General features: G+C 44.5%; 2 protein-coding genes across 3 annotated transcripts in view; both read left to right on the top strand.

The window, feature by feature from the left end:
- The window catches only part of rps6ka5 (ribosomal protein S6 kinase, polypeptide 5), a 45,361-nt gene that overhangs the window by 18,671 nt on the left and 6,882 nt on the right, over positions 1-19,808 (top strand). For both annotated transcript variants that reach the window (XM_083632488.1, XM_083632487.1), the window contains 9 exons: positions 8,489-8,572; positions 8,722-8,825; positions 8,951-9,101; positions 9,283-9,444; positions 11,989-12,114; positions 14,767-14,900; positions 16,043-16,136; positions 17,075-17,245; positions 17,899-18,090. In XM_083632488.1, the coding sequence (XP_083488614.1) occupies positions 8,489-8,572; positions 8,722-8,825; positions 8,951-9,101; positions 9,283-9,444; positions 11,989-12,114; positions 14,767-14,900; positions 16,043-16,136; positions 17,075-17,245; positions 17,899-18,090 (1,218 nt within the window). The remainder of the gene's footprint in view (positions 1-8,488; positions 8,573-8,721; positions 8,826-8,950; positions 9,102-9,282; positions 9,445-11,988; positions 12,115-14,766; positions 14,901-16,042; positions 16,137-17,074; positions 17,246-17,898; positions 18,091-19,808) is intronic.
- Positions 492-5,611, top strand: LOC310774198 (uncharacterized protein; the record flags this gene model as incomplete). The annotated part of the gene is made up of 13 exons (XM_083634265.1): positions 492-565; positions 658-753; positions 1,012-1,144; positions 1,486-1,771; positions 1,930-1,953; positions 2,053-2,262; positions 2,350-2,441; positions 2,560-2,664; positions 2,801-2,915; positions 3,225-3,306; positions 3,400-3,564; positions 4,156-4,399; positions 5,548-5,611. 13 exons carry the CDS (start codon positions 492-494, stop codon positions 5,560-5,562), a joined length of 1,641 nt encoding a protein of 546 aa, XP_083490391.1. The 3' UTR covers positions 5,563-5,611.

Raw genomic sequence — 19,808 nt, 5'->3', positions numbered from 1 at the left:
AGATAGGTATGCTTTTTATTGTAATCTTTAGTATTGTATTGTATTATTACTGTGAGCAGTGTAGGCTATCCCTGCCTCTTTCTTTCTTTCTCTCTCTCTCTCTCTCTCTCTCTCTCTCTCTCTCTCTCTCTCTCACTCACACACACACACACACACACACACACACACACACACACACACACACACACACACACACACACATATATGAATTAGGTAGTTTCATGTTTTTTGTGTGTGTATCTTCTTCCATGGAAGTATGAATGGTGGGCCACTCTTTTGTTAGCTTTTGCAAATCTTAGATTGTGAATTTTTCTCCACAATAGGGATGCAGATTTTCATATCCCTGGGGTCCAGCAAATTCCAGAAGAACAAGAGCCAGATGTAATCAACGTTTTAGAAGAAAGGTATGCTTCTGAACTGTGTCAATTAGGCTGGACGAACCGATTTGTTCAACTTCAGCCAGTCAGTTCTGAATGTGCTATTTTTTCAGCATGAGGTCCATAAACCTAGATGAGGATCCACAGGACTTTGATGAGCAACAGGCCAACGATCTGATGAACAGCACGTAAGTGCCCATGCTCATATCGGAACCGATTTTCTTGTTATATCAGCTTCCTCATATAGCATTATATTGTTGTTCAATGTTTTTCCATTTAGACTTGATTGGGAAGACGACATTGGGCTGTCCAGACAGGAAGGCGGAGTTGATGATGATGAAGACGATGAAGACTATGTCCCAGCAATGTACATAAGGTAAGGGACAAGTAAAAAGCTGCAGTCATGTATAGTAAGGTGTATGTTCAGAAAAAATGGTTTCCTATTGCCATTATTTGGATGCTGTGGTCCATTGTGTTCTCTAGATTCTACCAATTTTCCGTGTTGCATTGTGATCCATGTTAGGAAAGCATATTTCACTAGTGTTCAATTCAGAAATGTTGCATTTTGTGTATTAGATTATGTGGGCAATATTGCTTTCCAAGTGAAGTAATGTCCACTTTGTGTTTCACACAGACCAGGTGGGGCACTGCCAAATCCTCCTGATCTAGCCGCACTACCCATTGCTGGTGTGGAGGAGACTGTGCATGGTGTACTCCAATCAGACCAGCTAGAAGAAGACACTTCAGAGTTGTCCGACCCTGCAACGGTGCTAAGCGAAGCTGACCTCATCGGAAAACGCGCATGCATCGCCTATGAAGAAAATCTGCGACAACTAGCAACATTTCTCCAGCTTCCAATCCAGAGCTGCAAGAAATGCAGCTCTTGTCCACCGTTTGAGATCAAAACAAAAAAAAGGGGAACTGCAATCATCATAAGATGGGTAAGATTGCCGTTTACAACAGATAAAGCTGGAACAGTCCACACCCCAAAACAAGGAATAGTTCTGAAAGCATGACATCTTCTAATTATTGATGAACAAAGCCATGCGCCTTGGCTATTATTACATGAAGGAATTATGTTGTTTTGTTTTTGCTTTATACTCGACAGTTTTGCTCCAATGGCCACATTGTCTGGAAGTGGAACTCCCAGCCTCTGCTGAAGTTTGGGATGCAGTCTGGAGACTTCATGTTGTCAACGAACATTGTTCTCTCTGGCAACAACTACACCAAGATTGCACTGCTCTTCAAATTTATGGAGATGGGTATGGTGGTGGACTCGACATTCTACAAGATCCAAGACGCATACTGCATCTGTGCGATCAAGGATTTCTGGAAGCAGAAGCGGGCAGCAGTCATTGCACAGCTGAAGGACAATGATCGTGTCGTCGTGCTTGGTTAGTTTAGTATCCAGTTTTATAATGCAATATTTTTTTAATTTAGTGTTGAGGTATTCTCCTCTCAACACTAACCAAATTCTTGTTAGTGTAATATGGTGTCACTTTTCTTAGTAATTCATGTGAATAACTGATTCCTATTTTTCTCTAAATCACAGGTGATGGCAGGATGGACTCACCAGGTAAATATCGGCTTTTTCAATGTTTCCTCTCCAATGCAAACCTCCCTCCCTACTACATTACTGCAAGCCCCCACTAATGTTTTTTGTGATTGTTTGAAGGGCACTGTGCACAATACTGCACATACACCACTATAGAACAGGAGTCCAGAGACATCGTCCACATTGTCACCATCGACAAGAGAGAGACAAACAGAAACTCAGTGGTGATGGAGAAGGAAGGCTTCATCAGGACTATGGATGCCCTGCTGCAGGAAATCGCAGTGAAAGAAGTGGTGACAGATGCACACCCGCAGATCACATTACTACTAGGTAAGTACTGTACATGCCCAGAACAACTGCTATCTGTGATATCTACTCTTTTACATCAAGCAAACACCTTGTTTTTTTCTCTTACAGATCCGACGCGTGGGAAATACAAAGAGTGGGGGCTTCAACACTCTCTGGACATTTGGCATGCATCAAAAAACCTGCGCAAGAAATTGCATGCTGTATGTTTTGAATTCTTACTTTTCAAATGATAATCAACAAACAAATAGTGAATCTGGCTACTATAAATCTGTTACCAAAAAGACAGCATTTACAATCTGCTTTTACTGTCTCCCTTAGACTGGTGCTATCAAACAAAACTCTGCAATCCTTCCGTGGATCAAACACATCGTCAACCACTTCTGGTACTGCTGTAAACACGCTGGGGCAGTGGAGAGATTCAAAGTATGAATTTGTGATACTCACCCATGGCTAATGCAATTATTATGGATTTATTAGTTAGTGTACAGTTTACTAGTTCGTTCTCATCTCGCAAATTGTTGTCTGTGTTGGAATGTAATATGTGATCTCTTCCCCTTAGATGATGTGGCAAGGTGTTCTGATGCACGTTAGGAACAAGCACCAGTGGTCTCATTGGAGCTGTGACCATGATCCACTCGATGAGGGAAGCAGAGATAAGCCATGGATGGTGCAAGGTACAATGACAGGTTACATGCTGACGTTTTGATATCTACAGTATGTCTGGGAGTCTGTGTTATACTCCCGCTAGCTCCTGTCTCATGACACCTTCTGACCTCTGACCTTATGGTGTCATCACTAATTTCTTAGTATTAGCCCCACTATGGGAGGTTCTCGCATTAGAAACCTAATCCAATCATGCCTTACAGACCTGACAGACACACTCTCTCTCTCGGTGTCTGTTGCTCTCTATCTCTTTGCAGAGATGACGACATGACTTACCTCACTGTGTGGCCAACTATGTTTTGTTTATGGTTTTTACACAGGTTCTCCTGCACACCTGGCTCTGACTGAGGTCGTCATGGACAAACGCCGACTCAAGAACATCAAGAAGTTCATCAACCACCGGTATTTAAAAAATTGAAGTAAACTAACTTTCATTTATATATTTTATCCTTAGCTGTTATGTGAAAGACTGATGCTATGTCTGTCTATCCACAGCACAACATCAGACCTTGAAGCGTTTCAAAACCACATACTCATGTATGCTGGAAAACGCTTCGCATTCAGACCACCACAGTATGAGGCGCGCACTCTTCTGGCGGCAATCGATTACAACCACCACAACCACCGGCCTGCTGCACGGGACTCTGAGGGCAACTTGATGTGAGTCAAATTATGAATGCTGATAATCCCGTGAATATTTTTTCACCCCAACGATACAATAAACAGCTAGTGTAATTGAACAGTAACAGATCACATCTTCTCTAATGTGAAATGGGAGGGAGCGGCAGATTCCTGGCCCACCAACACAAGGCTCGCAGGTTCCACAAAGTGTTTTTCCCGGCGTGGTTGGACGTCTATAGACATGATTGGCTGTGTCTGCAGGTGGCGAAGCCGGATTGAGGCTGTGTCATGGTCGCTGCACTATCGCTTCATCTGGTCGGTCGGGGCGCCTGGTCCGGGCGGAAGGGAACCGGTGGGAATAGCGTGATCCTCCCACGTGCTACGTCCTGCCGGTGAAGCTCCGCGCTGACAGGGGTGGTGCTAGGCATGGTTCCAGTCTACGGCTCTCTCCAGATAGGCGGCCGGGGAGGCAAGGGGGGGAGGATTTGGCAAAGTAAAATTGGGGAGAAAATGTCGGGGAAGAAAAATAACAAAACGAATAACAGTAATAATAATAAATTGACATGGGGGGTAAATAAAATAATCACTTGTCTACATAATAATGAAATTAAATATTCCATACTGTCACAGCCACAAACGATACTACAATAAGAAGACCAAAACATGGAGCGTCTACACAGTGAAGATTGCCAAAGACTACAACTACATCCGTGACCTGCAGAAAGCCGTCCTGGGGGTACGGTTGCTGGCAAAAGGGGGACTCCCAAGAAGAAGAACGCTTAGGGAGACTGATCCAAGGAGACTTGGCCTGCTTGCTGAGATTCCACCACCACCAACTGCTGAGTTGGTGAAAGCTCACTTCCAACGAGGAGAGGTATGTACACACAAACTCACATTATACTGCATAGTGGTAATCTGGTTTTGAGGTCTATATTTCCTAATAACTGTGCATCAAATTGCTGGAAATTACTAAACCAAGGGAGCTCAAGCTTTTGTAATCCAATGTCCACTTCTGATTGTTGGAACATTTCCAAGAACCACCTTCATAAATAACTAATAGGCTATCATCCTTACTGTGTATTGATGACAGAGGTTATCTGCGTCCAGGGGAGTATTGGAGGGTAAAGTGTTAGACAGTTTAGCCACCTTTTTGAAATGAGGCTGAGATTTTACCTGCCTATTTGAAAAGCCACTGTATATAAACTCATCTAGGATAGTGTACCCACCTCAGTATTTTCAAAAACACCCCTGTCTGAGGAACATTCCAACATGGCCCAGTGGTGGAGAAACACTGGAATAAAGAACACTATTTTTACATCTGTGCTTCATCACATGAATAGTACCCCACTTCTAAATTATATTTTCCCTAATAACAATAGAGTATTTGGCCATCAACGAGCCCTGAAATGTTTCCAGTATGCAGAGTACTTAGCATCAGCGCTTCTCAACATTTCTCATATCAAAGATCCAAAAACTGACACACATATAAGATCCACTGAACCCCCCATTGGATAAAATGTTCTTTGAGGGTCCCCCGTCTGACATTTTATTTGAGTGTAGATGGTCTACTACATCAAGTGTAGGACACGCAGGACCAGAATTGAGTTATAGTGAAATAAAACTATTCCCCTTTTTCCCGGGGACCCCCACTTTACAAGAGTGTCTCTAGCGGATGTAATAAACTCTATTTAAAAATCAGCATCTACAGAACTCTACCAAAACCAAAATTTTATTGTACCACCTTCACTGATTCTTGCTTTGTATTCGGTTATGGATTTGATATCTTCAATTTCTCTGTTCATTTCATAGCTTTTACCCAGTTTCCCCTGTTTTTCAAGATTCTAATATTGCACCATTTTGGTAATGCAATTCGTAAATGTTTAGAGAAGGGCCAAGTGCCAGATACATCTAGTGATCAATACACTAAAGACAGAATTGGAAGTACAGGTCTCTAATATTGAATTCAAATCAAAATTAATGCAGAGCTAACCATGGTGAAACTGTCTTCTCTCACTCATACAGCATTTGCCCCTGTGAATCTTCTTGGAGAGGAAAGCGCTGCGCTTCCAGATAATGAAGATGACGACAGATTTGCCTCTGTGAAAACATGTAAACATTCAATAGGCAAAGATTGTGTACCATAAAATATTTTTATTGTCCTTTTCCTATATAAAAAAAAAAAAAGAATAAAACTTTTTCAACAGTTTTCAACACTGGATTTTCATTGAGAACAAAATGTAAAGCCTTTGTCTATGTAAACAAAACACCATCATAAAATTAGAACACCTAAAAAAAAAAGAATAAAAAATTAGGATAGATAGATCAGTCTTCAAGTTATTGGATGTTGGATTAGGAATGTGCAAATAGGCATTGGCTCGACCTGGTTTATTTTGTCCATTTACATAAGGCGCCGTGGGATGAATCCTTTGTAGTGACCCTGTGCATCTGGGAAGGTGTCCCTGATCCTCCAAACAACACAGCTGGGGATCACAACTCTCACGCCTTCACCTAGACGACCGTACTGCCACAACACATATTGTCTGTAGGCTGCGTGCCTGTACTGGCGGTTCTCCACGCCTGCCTCTTGGTCGTCGTCGATGGCAAAGAAGTCGTTCCACGCAGCACGGGCCAGGCGCAGAACTCCCTCTTCCAATATATAGTAGTCTATATATGCCGACCTGCTGATGCAGTTCTCTGGCCTCTGTCTGCAGCATAGCCTCTCCAAGTTGGTCGGCATTTCCTTGCAGTTAGTGCAAATGCACCAATCCAGCTGTCTTGGGATTGGGGGCCCGGGGTTTGGGTCTGGGTCAGGCTCAAAGAAGTCCAGGACATCAAACATAACTCCTGGGAGCCTCAAGATGACCTTCTCCAGCACCTGGTCTTTCTGGTCTGAAGTGAGGTTTGCAACCTTGGCCTGCCAAAAAACAAACAAGTAGTGAGTTATCACCGACAAAAAGTCTTGTTTGCAAAATGCTTTTTATTTATAGTTGTGGAAGAATATTGGAATAATGAAGTTCACAAACCTTCATTTCTGCGTTTTTGGCCTCCAGGAGTTGTTGCATCCGTTCCTGGTGTTGCAGACTAATGTCCTCATCTCTCCTCTGTCTGCCTCGGCCTCTCCCCCTGCGACCACCCCTCCTCCTTCCCCTCCCCCCTCCTCTGTTCACTGCTGGAGGTGCTGATGAAGCACCCTGGTCAGAACTGCTTCCACCCCCCTGGCCCGCCGCACCCCTTCCTCTGCCTGCCCTACCAAGTCCAGCACGACCCCTCCGCCTTCCCCTCCCCCTCCCCCCTCTGTTGACTGTTGTAGCTGCTGCTGAAGCACCCTGTTCAACAATCCTTCCAGCCCCCCGGCCTGCCATACCCCCTCCTCGACCTGTCCTACCAAGTCCAGCACGACCCCTCCCCCCTCCTCTGTCAACTGTTTGTGCCCCACGTTCAGAACTAGTTTCAGACCCCTGACCCCTCTCTTCCCTGCCATCTCCAGCACCTATCCGCCGCCTAGCCCTCAACCTTAGTCTGTCCTCTGCCACTGGAGCCCCGGGCCCCGAGCTGCTTCCACTGGGGCCTGTTATGTCCTCAGCTTCAAAGTCTGGGTCCTCAGTGTACTCTGTATCAATGTCTGTGTCCAGAGTGTTTATGCTGAGGTCCTGCATGGAGAGCTCCTGTGAAATAATGGCAGACAATTGTTAGCTAATATAGCTTCTTTAGAAAAGGAACATGGGTCTATCAGGACTACATTATGCTAGTTATGCCTTACATACATCTTACATTGGAAGAAGTGCTATACCATCTCAGTTACCAACAAAAAGCATTTACTACAATATCTATTTATTCATTAGTTCTTTTTTTTAGGTTAGAGTAAATATAGACATAAAATATATATATTTTGCACCCACAATTTGTATGGTTTGGACTATTTCTTATATATTGAATGATTGTATCTGCAATTTTTGATTGCTTCTTATGTGTGTATGCTTTTGTTATAAATGAAGCCTACTGTATATTCCACTGTATGCCTGGTAGTTAGCACCACAGCATGATGTATGCAAAAGGCTAACGTGATGTAACGTTACCTGGGAGTTATACAGTTAGGTCACGGTGTAGGCTACATTTACTGTAATACAGATTTGGTTGATAACGCTACTTTTTCGTTTGCCATTTCAACCGTGCCAAAATACGTTACATGTTGCTGTTGGTAATCAATGAGTCTACTGGTATATAACGTAACGTTACACGGTTGGGGAAGCCATTTACCCGCAGATATATTTAGCCTACAGTTGATCTGAAATTGGAAGACACGCTCAGCCTCTTCACAAAGAGCTTGGTAAACCTAGTTTACCCTCTTGTATCAACGTTTTTGAAGGTACAATGGTGATGATAACGTTAGCTTTCTCGACAATATTACTATTACCGAGTGCCCTAAAGAGTTTCACTTGGTGCTAACGTTTGGCTATTACAGTAACTATGAACGCGACTGTAACAAAGTTTACTAGTTTTTCCAAATACTTTTCAACATCCTCGTCTGACATAATCTATTACGTAGCCCAAAAATAGGTAGATTACCTCGTCGCTCTGCATCCTGAGAAACAGCAGGGTTTGGAAAAAATGAAAAATAAACTTGGAGCGTCTTTCATTCATTCACTGGTCAAAGGAGAGAATGGAGGCGTGAGTACTGTTGTGATGTTGTCGGGAGCGGCAGGAGGTAGAAGAGCCTGGTGACGCGAGGTTAGGCAGGAGGAGGAGAAGCCAGGAGTTTTACGACAGTAAACAGTACCACTTTTGTTCAGAGAGGGGGCGCCAAAAACAACCCAATGAAACAGTGAAAAGTTGCTCGTAGCTGCTTTAACAGTTTTTGTCTACTTTGGGGGAATTCAGCATTACGGTGTATACATGTTTTGAGATCATAAGACCAGGATCCTGTTATGTTCTATTAAGTTTTTGCTTTTGTGTGTTGACACAGATGGAGAGGGCATTCTCTGTCTGTGGCACCATTGAATATATGGCTCCAGAAATTGTGGAGGGAGGAGAGTCTGGACATGACAAGGTAATTTATGGTTTTATGCAGTTTTTTTCTTCTGTTCAACCACATCAAGCAATCCCCTCTCTGTACTCATGAACATGTGAAATGGACTCCAGTGAGTTCTTGAGATCTGCCTTTTAGTCTGTGAAGTGGGAGTCCTGTATATTTTGCAGGCAGTGGACTGGTGGAGCCTGGGTGTGCTGATGTACGAGCTTCTGACTGGCGGATCACCCTTCACCGTTGATGGAAACGAGAACTCTCACACAGACATCGCCAAGTAAGGATTCCCCCTGATCTCCTGCCACGCCCCCTGACCTCCCGTCACGCCCCCTGACCTCCTGCCACGCTTTTCAGCTGTAATGTTGGGCAACACTGAGCACATCTCTCTCCCTCACATCGCAGGAGGATTTCAAAGAAGGATCCTCCTTTCCCCAAAGACATGGGACCACTGGCCAAAGACATCATCCAGCGACTCCTCATCAAAGATCCAAAGAAGAGATTGGGTTCAGGTCCTAATGGAGCTGAAAATGTGAAGAAACACGCGTTTTACCAGGTAGGGTTCATTGCCTCTTGCATATTTCACAATATTTAGAACTATTTATGGCAGGATGGAATGTTACTATACATCATGGGTCCACTTTTGAGTGTGCGGTACCTAGGTAAATTGAGCATTTTTTCTAAACTATGTTAAGGAGGAATGGGTCTGACTAGATTTTTTTTTTTACGCCCTTTAGAAAATTAACTGGGAGGACTTGGCAGCTATAAAGGTGCCTGCCCCATTCAAGCCAGTGATTCGGGACGAGCTGGACGTCAGCAACTTTGCAGATGAGTTCACGGAGATGGACCCCACCTACTCTCCTGCAGCTCTGCCTCAGAACTGTGACCGCATCTTCCAGGTGGGAGGGACAGCATGTTAGACAAGCAGGCTATTTTGGTTGAGGCCCAGGGTTTTGTTGCTTACCAACAGGAGAGTTTGTGCTGGTCATCACACACCACATTCATATTGTTGGCACTTGTGCATTTGCATCTATTTATGCTGATTTCTAGCTGGGCCTTGATTGCAGCAGTGTAAAATGTAGGCTGGAATGAAAAACTGCATTATTACCCACTTTTGGTCTGCGACTATATTTGACATACTCCACACAGCAATTGAAGTAATCAAGTCAAGTTTTGAATGTCCTCAAAATGTTGCTGTAAGTCAACACGAGTCTGTCTGTGTGCATTGGTATTCAAATTGACTAAAGGGGCTTTTATTCAAGGATTTTAATTGCTGCCATATGCCGCTTTTATTGAGGTAACAGATGTGAATGACTATTTTTGATGTAGCTTTGAACTATAATATGGCCCACAGCTCTATGCCAGCTGATGGCTGTCTGATGTATTGCATGAAATTCCAACTCTGATTGCCTTCGGGGTCCTTGAGCTCGGCAGATCAATAGATCCATTAACAGGCTTCTCTGGTGGAATAAAAGGTTACACTTTGAGAGAATCACCATGTCTGTCTCGGTTACGCCTTCAACCTTTGATTGCCAACTTCATCCTGGCTTTTTTTCCCCTCTCAGCTGCCGTTCACACAGTCTGACATTTTGTGCTCTTTATAATTTGCAAGCCTAGCAATCGTTGAGATAACGACAGCAATCCCAACTTTAAACCGTGCACTCCCCCCCCGCGGTGCCTCACAAAACAAAATTAAAATTGCATTAAGTGCGCCAAGATGTCATTTCACAGCAGAGCAATCAAATATTCAAGCCCGGCAATTTAGGGCATCTCATGCATTCGACATCCATCCTTCCGTCTGTCCATCCAAGGATGTCACTACATACCACACAGCTGTGTGTGTGTGTGTGTGTGCGCGCGCGTGTGAGCGTGTGTGTGTGCATGTGCATGCTTGCGTGTGTGTGTGTGTGTGTGTGTGTATGCGTGCTTGCGTGTGTTGCTGAAAGAAGGAGGAGGAGATTAATGCCAGCTCAAAGCCCTGGGCTCCCAACAGCTGGAGTGAGGTTGGCAGCACTCCACAAATGACAGGTCTAACAATAGGAACAGCTGGGCAGCCAATGTCACTCAACAGAATTAGGCCTATACAGTGTTGGGCTGGCAGGTCTTTTTTATGCATACTTTTGACACATACATTTGCAGGATTTTTTTAAATTTATTTTTTAACTTTTGAAGACGTTACAGTGAAATCTAATGGTTACTATTAGGGCTGCACGATATTGGAAAAAACTGACATTGCAATATTTTTTTATTCTGCGATATATATTGCGATATGAAAAAAACAGGAATTTTCACCAAAAGTCTTGAATAGGTCTATCAAGCCTTGCTCATTTAAGAAGGTGGCCTAGTGGGTAACGTGCACGGTTGACGTAGTAGGAAGTGAGTGTGTTTTTAGCCACAGCCAGGGTGAGTTGCAGGATCATAAGGTACTATAGTTAGTAGGAAAAGAGCTTAGAACGTCACAGAGAGGGCATGCATTACTGTATCTTATGAGTTAATTTGCCTTACTTGACATTGCACGCTCTGCGATGTGACTATTGCGCATGTGCACATTGCGATGACGATGCTGAAACGATATATTGTGCAGCCCTAGTTACTATTAGGCAAATGGTTACTCCCATTTAAAACCATGGATTTCTAAAGTATGACCAGCTGGATGTTGAGGTTAGTCTTTTCTGAGGCTATAAATTGCAGTAATAGATGTTCCCTTTCGACTTACTTTACTTTATTTCATTTGGCAGACGCCTTTATCCAAAGCAACGTACAACAAGTTATTTACAATAAAAAACAACAAGAATACAAAGTCAGAGACTAGCAAAAATAGAACAATATAAACAGTAAAACAAGGCAGTGACAGGATCACAAAAAAGGTCAGTTCATGAAGGAATACCGAAAAGGTGAGTTTTTAGTCTTTTTCGAAAGATGGGAAGAGTTTCGGCCGTCCTGACCGAGGGAGGGAGTTCATTCCACCATTTCGGTGCCAGGGATGAAAAAAGTCTCGAACGGGACGAGCGATTATTGAGTACGTGTAATGGTGGAGGGGCGAGGCGTCCAGCACTAGTAGAGGGGCGAAGGGAGTGGTGTGAGGGCTGGAATCTGACTGGTGTACTGCTCTGTAGGCTAGTATAAGTGTTTTGAATTTGATACGTGAAGAAATGGGAAGCCAATGGAGGTCATGGAAGAGGGGGGTGACGTGGGAAAATTTGGGTTGATTGAACACCAGACGAGCTGCAGCATTCTGGATAAGCTGGAGTGGTTGAATAGTAAGCTGGAGTGGTTGAATAGCAGAGGTAGGTAAGCCAGCTAGAAGGGCATTGCAGTAGTCCAGCCTGGACTACTGGCTACTGGACTTAGAGCTTCTATCTGTAGTGCTGCATACATAGCCCCGCCCACACTTTATGTCTTAGCAAAATGTAACGTCTAAGTTCCTGTGTGTCTGTGCACAGGGGTACTCCTTCATGGCCCCCTCCATCTTGTTCAAGAGGAATGTGGTGATGGACGACCCCGTCCAGCTGTGTGGGGGCTTGGAGAGGCCAGGCTCTGCTGCAGTTGCCCGCAGTGCCATGATGAAGGTAAGGGTGTATTCACACCTATCTTGTTTGGAGCAGTTGTTCCGAAACAGAGAGCGTTTTCCCCCTTGGTGCAGTTCGTTTGGGGGAGTGGGAACACAGCAATCGCACTTGGATGCGGGACAAAACAAGCGGACCGAGATCGCCAAGAAAGGGTGGTCTCGGGCCGCTTTAAACGAACTCTGGTGCGGTTCGTTTGTGGTGAGAACGTGATCCGACCTCGATCCGCCACAACTGCAGGAAACAGTGCGCATTTCTTGATAAACCAGCTGCCGTAGTCAGCTGCGCTGTGCGTAATGGCCTGAAGAACGAGCATCTTTATCGTTTAAAAACATCTTCATTCAGATCCTGTTTTGGCGACTTGTGACTTGCATGGATAAACTTTGGGGGATTTTTGGATCATCACATCAGCAGTTTGAACTCAATCAACTTACCTCTGGTCTCCATTCAATAAATGAAAACAAGTTGTGGTAATCAGAGCCAGCCTTCTTTGTGATAAGATTGTCTGGTTCAATCAGACAATCAGACTGATTGCATGTCTTCCTCGAAATGTCCGTAGGCTATTATTAAATTATTTATTAATATTTTATTCCTGACAGGACAGGTGTTCATATAGTCTATGTGTAGGCTAATCATCTGAAGTCTCTGTGATAGTAATAGCAGATCGAAGTTGCGAGGGTCTTTGGTCTTCTATCTCCAAATTCCCGATAGCCTAAATAGGCTAAATAAATACATAGGCTTACATACGCTACATAGCCTACATAAATAAATAAATAACTTTCTCCCTCTCTCTCTCTCCCGATCCCTCCCTCTTTCTTTCTTTCTCTCTCTCACTCCTCGCACGGGGCACGCCCGACGTAGCCTACAATGTAGGTCTAACAAAACGCATTCTTATAATCATATAGGAAAATCTCTGGGAATTATTTTTTCCATCCTGAGAGGCTATTAGCCTACTGGAGTGTCTCCTTGCCAATCCAGGAGGCTTGGCAATACTATTTAGACCGTTTGATTTGTGGCTGTGTGAACACAAACGAACCAAGGCACAAATGCAACAATTGTATCAATTAAGTACCTGAATCGGAAAAACAAAGCAAACGACCTACAGGTGTGAATACACCCTAAGATGAATGGGCTTGTGTCCTTCTGCACAAACACACTTACACTAATGGCTGCCATCACAGACAGATATGTTTTTCTCTTCCTGTCCATTCCACAACTCTCTTTCTTTCTAACGCCGGCACTTAGATTCAGTTTGGACGAGCCTGTTTTTTATGGAAGTGAGCTGCATTGCAAGTCTTCCAGTTTAGTTACCACAGCTTTAAAGCCAGTGGTGTGTTATTTTGGCCAAATATGAATTTTAATGGATCCTATTAAAACTTTTAATGATATCAGTCTAGCAGAAAAAAAGCTCTTTCCCGAGGTCTTGACCAGAGTTTAATTAAAGACGTTCATGAAAAGGGAATATGTATTCTGGCTCGCCTGTAAAAATTAGTCAAAGCCTACTTACATCTTTCTTGGCTCCATGGTCTTAATAGGCACTTTTATAGAACAGGCTGTCAGCCAAGTCATCAAGCAGAGATGTGCTCCGACCAGCCTTACAGAGCCTCAAACCTGGCTAGCCGTGCTTTAACTTTATTGTTTGCTCTGCTTTTTTTTGGTAACAAGAAGCTAGTTAGCAATCTTTCTTTTCCCCCTCTGTTTTCTGGACTTCTAAATTCAGATTTGTCAAACGAACAAAATGATCAAACTTCATCTCAATGTTGCAATGTAATTTGCAACAATTCATATATCTGTTCTTTATGAAACAGTATCTAGTTATAAAAAGGTAGTAAAAGTTAATCACACAACTACCATAATTCACTTCTTGTATACAAATACATTTTGATGACGTTTATCGCTACGTTGAAACGTTGATCGAATACTGGTGTCCAAATACAGTACTCGAGTACTCATGCCCATCCCTAGTCACACGCCAGAGCAATGTACTGGGGGCTTTATTGATTATTTTTCTTGGAATGATGCGATACACTGTAGCAAAATCTTTCTATGATTGTAAGACAACACACACATTTGATAATAAATGGCTTTGTATAAGCAGTTCTTTCTACATAGGCCTATGTAATATGCTATAAGCTTTGATTGCTAAGGGTTCAATTGCCAACATTATCTGTCAAGTCAAGTAGCTTTTGCTCACATTAGTTATTCTACACAGAGGATATTAAGGCAGCTGATATACCAGGGAGCCCAAGACATGAGGTCACATTCAAATATGCTGCTAATTAATTAGGTATGTTACCACTGTGAATACACTATTACACATGCTTTAATGATCAATGTGTTAAAGCCAAAATATCCTTGAATACATTCTTTACTGTGATTTGCGGTACTTTGGTGATGCTTCGTGAGTCTGATGGACCTTTTTCACCGCAGCCATTTTGTGTCTAAAAGGCAGGGTGAACACAGGTGCAACCAAAACATCAATGATGGTTTCCAACTTCCGAACCATTTAGGTGTTCAGTTCCAGTGCTGGGGTCCTCATTAATGTTTTGGTTGCACCTGTGTTTGCCCTGCCTTTTAGACACAAAATGGCCGCTGTGAAAAAGGTCTATTGCTCTCACCTGACACCTTATTTTGGTCCAATGTTCCCCTCTGCAGGACTCGCCATTCTATACGAGTTATGAGATGGAGCTGAAGGACAATGCTCTGGGGGAGGGGAGCTTCTCCATCTGTAGACAGTGCACACACAAGAAGACTGGACAGAAATACGCAGTCAAGATTGTCAGCAAGAGGTATGGCCTCTGGCTCCTATGTGTTTGTCACACTACAATAGATGCTGTTGAAACTGTGTGATTTTAACAGTTTAGCAGCCACCTTCCTTCTCTTCCTGAGGGAATTGTGTGTGATCAGCACAGTGTGGTGTTAGTAAAAGTCAGCAAAGTAAAGCTAATCTTACAAAAAAATATCTGGACAAAAAATGTTATTCTGCAAAATTGACACATTCATGCATGACATACAGGACTTAATTTCACAGTGATATTCACAGGGTTGTTATTTGCAGTCAATGAGCATTGCTGGTAAGGTTAGAAGCATTCGCTATCAACTATATCTAAATACAGCTCTGCTCAGGAAACTGCTGTTGACTGCTACAGACTGAGCTGTGATCATACTTCTCAACTGCAGGAGAGTTAACATGTGGTGACACCTTCAGAGAGGAGCGGACATCCTCCAGTGACACACTGTGACAGGACCAAATGTTGTGGCTCTAAGGAGAGCAACCATAATTGGGACAACTTTGACACAAACATGTTCTGAGATCCATAGAGACACCCTCTGAAAGCAAATCACACTTTGCTCACAGCATCACAATGCATTTCCCCCCAACCAGGCCTTGGTTGTAAAATAAATATGTGCTTGTGTGTCAGGGTCAGAAATGAATGCAGGCTTGAAAGTTCATAAAATGCCTGTGAAAAAAGTGACTTAGGGCTGTTGTAAGCCGCTGTATGACTGCAGCAGGTAGAAGAAAATGCCGAGCCCAGGCAAACCACTGCATCACCAGGAAAATAAAGCAACCAATATTGTTTAAAAAAAGGGGGAGAAAGTTGAGGACAGAAATGGGCAAAAACAACACCATCTTCTTTTGTAAGGCGGCCTGCTGCCAGTTTCCAGCAGCGGGAAATAAGTTAGAACAAATGTTGGTGTAAATATTGAGTGCCAATAAGCAAGGCTAATCTATTATTGTCCCAGAAAAGGATCTAAATTCCCCTAAAAATAAGATCAAGGCGATAACATTTCTTACTTATTTTCTTACTCGTGTGTGTGTGTGTGTGTGTGTGTGTGTGTGTGTGTGTGTGTGTGTGTGTGTGTGTGTGTGTGTGTGTGTGTGTGGTGTTTACGTGCCAATAATTTGACCTCCCACTTGTTTTTTCTATAGAATGGAGGCCCAGACGCAGAAGGAAGTAGCAGCCCTGAAGCTCTGCGATGGCCACCCTAACATTGTGAAGCTACATGAAATTTACCATGACCAGGTAAAATGAATTACAGCAGCTATATTTACAATCATGAGTTCTATTTTGCATCGCTCCATTTGCTGTCTATGCCGCCTGTGGAGACTGCAGCCTTATTCCATCCCGGAACTGGAACAAAGCCGACGGATGAACTGGAACAAAGGAGATGAATGGCGATGCTGGAAGCCCTGAAGGTCTCCACATTGATTGTCCCATAAACATCTCTCCCCATGCTCTTGATATTTCACACCAAATCTATTTCCAAACTGCAGCTGCGCCAACAGCCACTTTTGTCCCACTCTATAGAAGCAACCTAGATCCGCCTGCGTCTCGAGTCTCGCCCCACACTGACCCAAATTAAATGCGCATATGTTACAAATCTAGTGTACCTTGGTTATTGGGAAGGTGTGGCTGTGCGGCTGACAGTGCGCAGGTTCATTAGCCCAGGCCCTTCACATCCAGGAGCGAGCACTTTAGTGCTGATGAGCTCGCCGGGGTCATTACTGTAACCTCAGAGCCTCCTGTGACCCAGATCAAAGCAGGCTCGTCTCGCCCCGGTCCTGCCTTTGTTCCCTCCGCTCCAGTGCTAATGAGAAGCCCAGAAGAACCATTACTCCCCTCCCACTTTGTTCTGACTCAATACTAATGCGGTTTGATCTTTGCCCTGTGACCCGAAGAAGGGCTGTTTTCGTTATATGTATTTGCCATACGAGAGAGAAATTTCCATTCGCCGTCAACTCTGTTCACGCTGTGAGAACAAGATTTATGATATCTGCATTAGTCATGAAGTTGTTCAATATTTATTTAGCTGCAAAGTATAGGAATGTTTGCACTTTTTTTAAATAAGAGGACCGTTTTGTAAATATAATATTTCATTCCATGTCAAAGAATAAAGGCTGGAAAGGGGTGTAGCAGGGGTGAGGTGTAAACATGCTCTGTGTGTTTGTGTGTCACTGTAGCTGCACACGTACCTGGTGTTGGAGCTGCTGGGTGGAGGAGAGCTGCTGGAGAGGATCCGCAGGAAGCAACATTTCAGTGAGACGGAGGCCAGCCGCATCATGCGCAGACTGGTGTCCGCCGTCAGCCACATGCACGATGTAGGGGTGGTGCACAGGGACCTCAAACCAGAGGTACTGAACACGCGTCAGCCACATGCACGATGTAGGGGTGGTGCACAGGGACCTCAAACCAGAGGTACTGAACACGCGTCAGCCACATGCACGATGTAGGGGTGGTGCACAGGGACACTCAAACCATAGGTACTGAACACGCGTCAGCCACATGCACGATGTAGGGGTGGTGCACAGGGACCTCAAACCAGAGGTACTGAACACGCGTCAGCCACATGCACGATGTAGGGGTGGTGCACAGGGACACTCAAACCATAGGTACTGAACACGCGTCAGCCACATGCACGATGTAGGGGTGGTGCATAGGGACCTCAACACACGCTCAGACCAGGGAACAGTTACAGTACTTTCTTTCTGACCATAGTTTGTCTCACTGTGATGATGCAAAGACACTGGCTCATACGCTTCTGAAAGAGAATGACTGTGTTTTACTGAAGTCTATATGATCTGTCATAAAGTATCATTTTGACTCTGGGGTGTATTACAAATGAACGCCCCCAAGCCCAGCTTCCTTCAAGAGCAGATTATAATTGTTTGACCCCCAAGCATTTTGGCTGCCAAGTCTTGAAGTCCAGTTTAGTGAGCTCTTGAGAAGACCAGTTGTGCTGAAGAGAGAGAAATGATTGCTGTCCCTGTCTCGAATTGCTTTGTAGAATCTGCTCCTCACAGACGAAAGTGAGAACTCGGAGATAAAGATCATAGACTTTGGCTTTGCTCGCCTCAAACCGCCAGACAATCAACTCCTGAAGACTCCGTGCTTCACGCTGCAATACGCCGCACCTGAGATACTCAAATACGATGGCTACGACGAGTCCTGTGACCTGTGGAGTCTGGGCGTCATTCTGGTGAGTGGATCACGTAGGATGGCTGTGCTGTGCTGTGCTGTGCTGTGCTGTGCTGTGCTGTGCTGTGCTGTGCTGTGCTGTGCTGGGCTGGGCTGGGCTGTGCTGTGTGAATGATGTGTTGTGATTTGACTCTGTATGAGGGGTCCAACACTGCTACTTTGGATGAAGCATTAAAAACAACTCATTATTATTTCACAGTAACTCAAAGTGGACATGATAACATGGTAGCAGGACAGGAATCATTTTGTCCTCTAGCCACAGTGGCGCTTGTACATAGGAAGAAAAGGACTCATTTGACTGACTAAATTGACTAATAATGATGCTATGCTAACTAACACACGTAATGGATTAGTTCATACAGTGTTAATGTCTTTTATTTTATCCAGTGTATGGGGTGACCATATATTCAATAGATTTAGCCTAGATATTGTGGTTCAGGGCTGTGTGTGTGTGTGTGTGTGTGTGTGTGTGTGTGTGTGTGTGTATGCATGTGTACTGTACATACGTGTGTGTGTGTGTGTGTGTGTGTGTGTGTGTGTGTGTGTGTGTGTGTGTGTCTTTTGTTGAATCTGTTTCGCATGCGATCCATCTCCCTCTCTTGTTTGTCAGTGCTACAGTTTGGGGTGTCCTGTGGTGAGCTGACACAGTTTAATATTCACCACAGAATGAAGAGCCAGCAGCCCTGCACTCACAGCTGATTAGGGCTGTGCTCATATGAGACATGAAGAGCCAGCAGCCCTGCACTCACAGCTGATTAGGGCTGTGCTCATATGAGACATGAAGAGCCAGCAGCCCTGCACTCACAGCTGTTTAGGGCTGTGCTCATATGAGACATGAAGAGCCAGCAGCCCTGCACTCACAGCTGTTTAGGGCTGTGCTCATATGAGACATGAAGAGCCAGCAGCCCTGCACTCACAGCTGATTAGGGCTGTGCTCATATGAGACATGAAGAGCCAGCAGCCCTGCACTCACAGCTGATTAGGGCTGTGCTCATATGAGACATGAAGAGCCAGCAGCCCTGCACTCACAGCTGATTAGGGCTGTGCTCATATGAGACATGAAGAGCCAGCAGCCCTGCACTCACAGCTGATTAGGGCTGTGCTCATATGAGACATGAAGAGCCAGCAGCCCTGCACTCACAGCTGTTTAGGGCTGTGCTCATATGAGACATGAAGAGCCAGCAGCCCTGCACTCACAGCTGTTTAGGGCTGTGCTCATATGAGACATGAAGAGCCAGCAGCCCTGCACTCACAGCTGTTTAGGGCTGTGCTCATATGAGACATGAAGAGCCAGCAGCCCTGCACTCACAGCTGATTAGGGCTGTGCTCATATGAGACATGAAGAGCCAGCAGCCCTGCACTCACAGCTGATTAGGGCTGTGCTCATATGAAACATTGCTTCCCGGCAGCGGAAATGTCCCCCGAATTCAACGGCTTTCTGCATAGAGGAGGACAATTAAAATGAGAGGTAGATAAGAGAAGGAGAGGGCACACAGGGGGCGGAGAGTGAAAGAGTGATTTCTCCACTTGGGCAGTCATGCATGCGTGCAGAGCCTGGGCTCTCTCTCTGCAAGTGCTGCTTTGCGCCGTCGCCCCCTGGGGGGTGTAGGAGAGTAGTGCGCCTCATGAAGCGTTGATGAAATGGCTCCTGACAAGCTGTGTGCACGATGCCCTGGAAGCATAGTGAGGAGCGAGGGAAAGAGAGAGAGAGAGAGAGGG

The sequence above is a fragment of the Poromitra crassiceps genome, assembly GCF_964638095.1.
Source record: "Poromitra crassiceps genome assembly, chromosome: 3".
Lineage (NCBI taxonomy): Eukaryota > Metazoa > Chordata > Actinopteri > Beryciformes > Melamphaidae > Poromitra > Poromitra crassiceps.
Note: the sequence above shows the minus strand (reverse complement) of the source record. Positions and strands in the feature narration are given on the sequence as shown.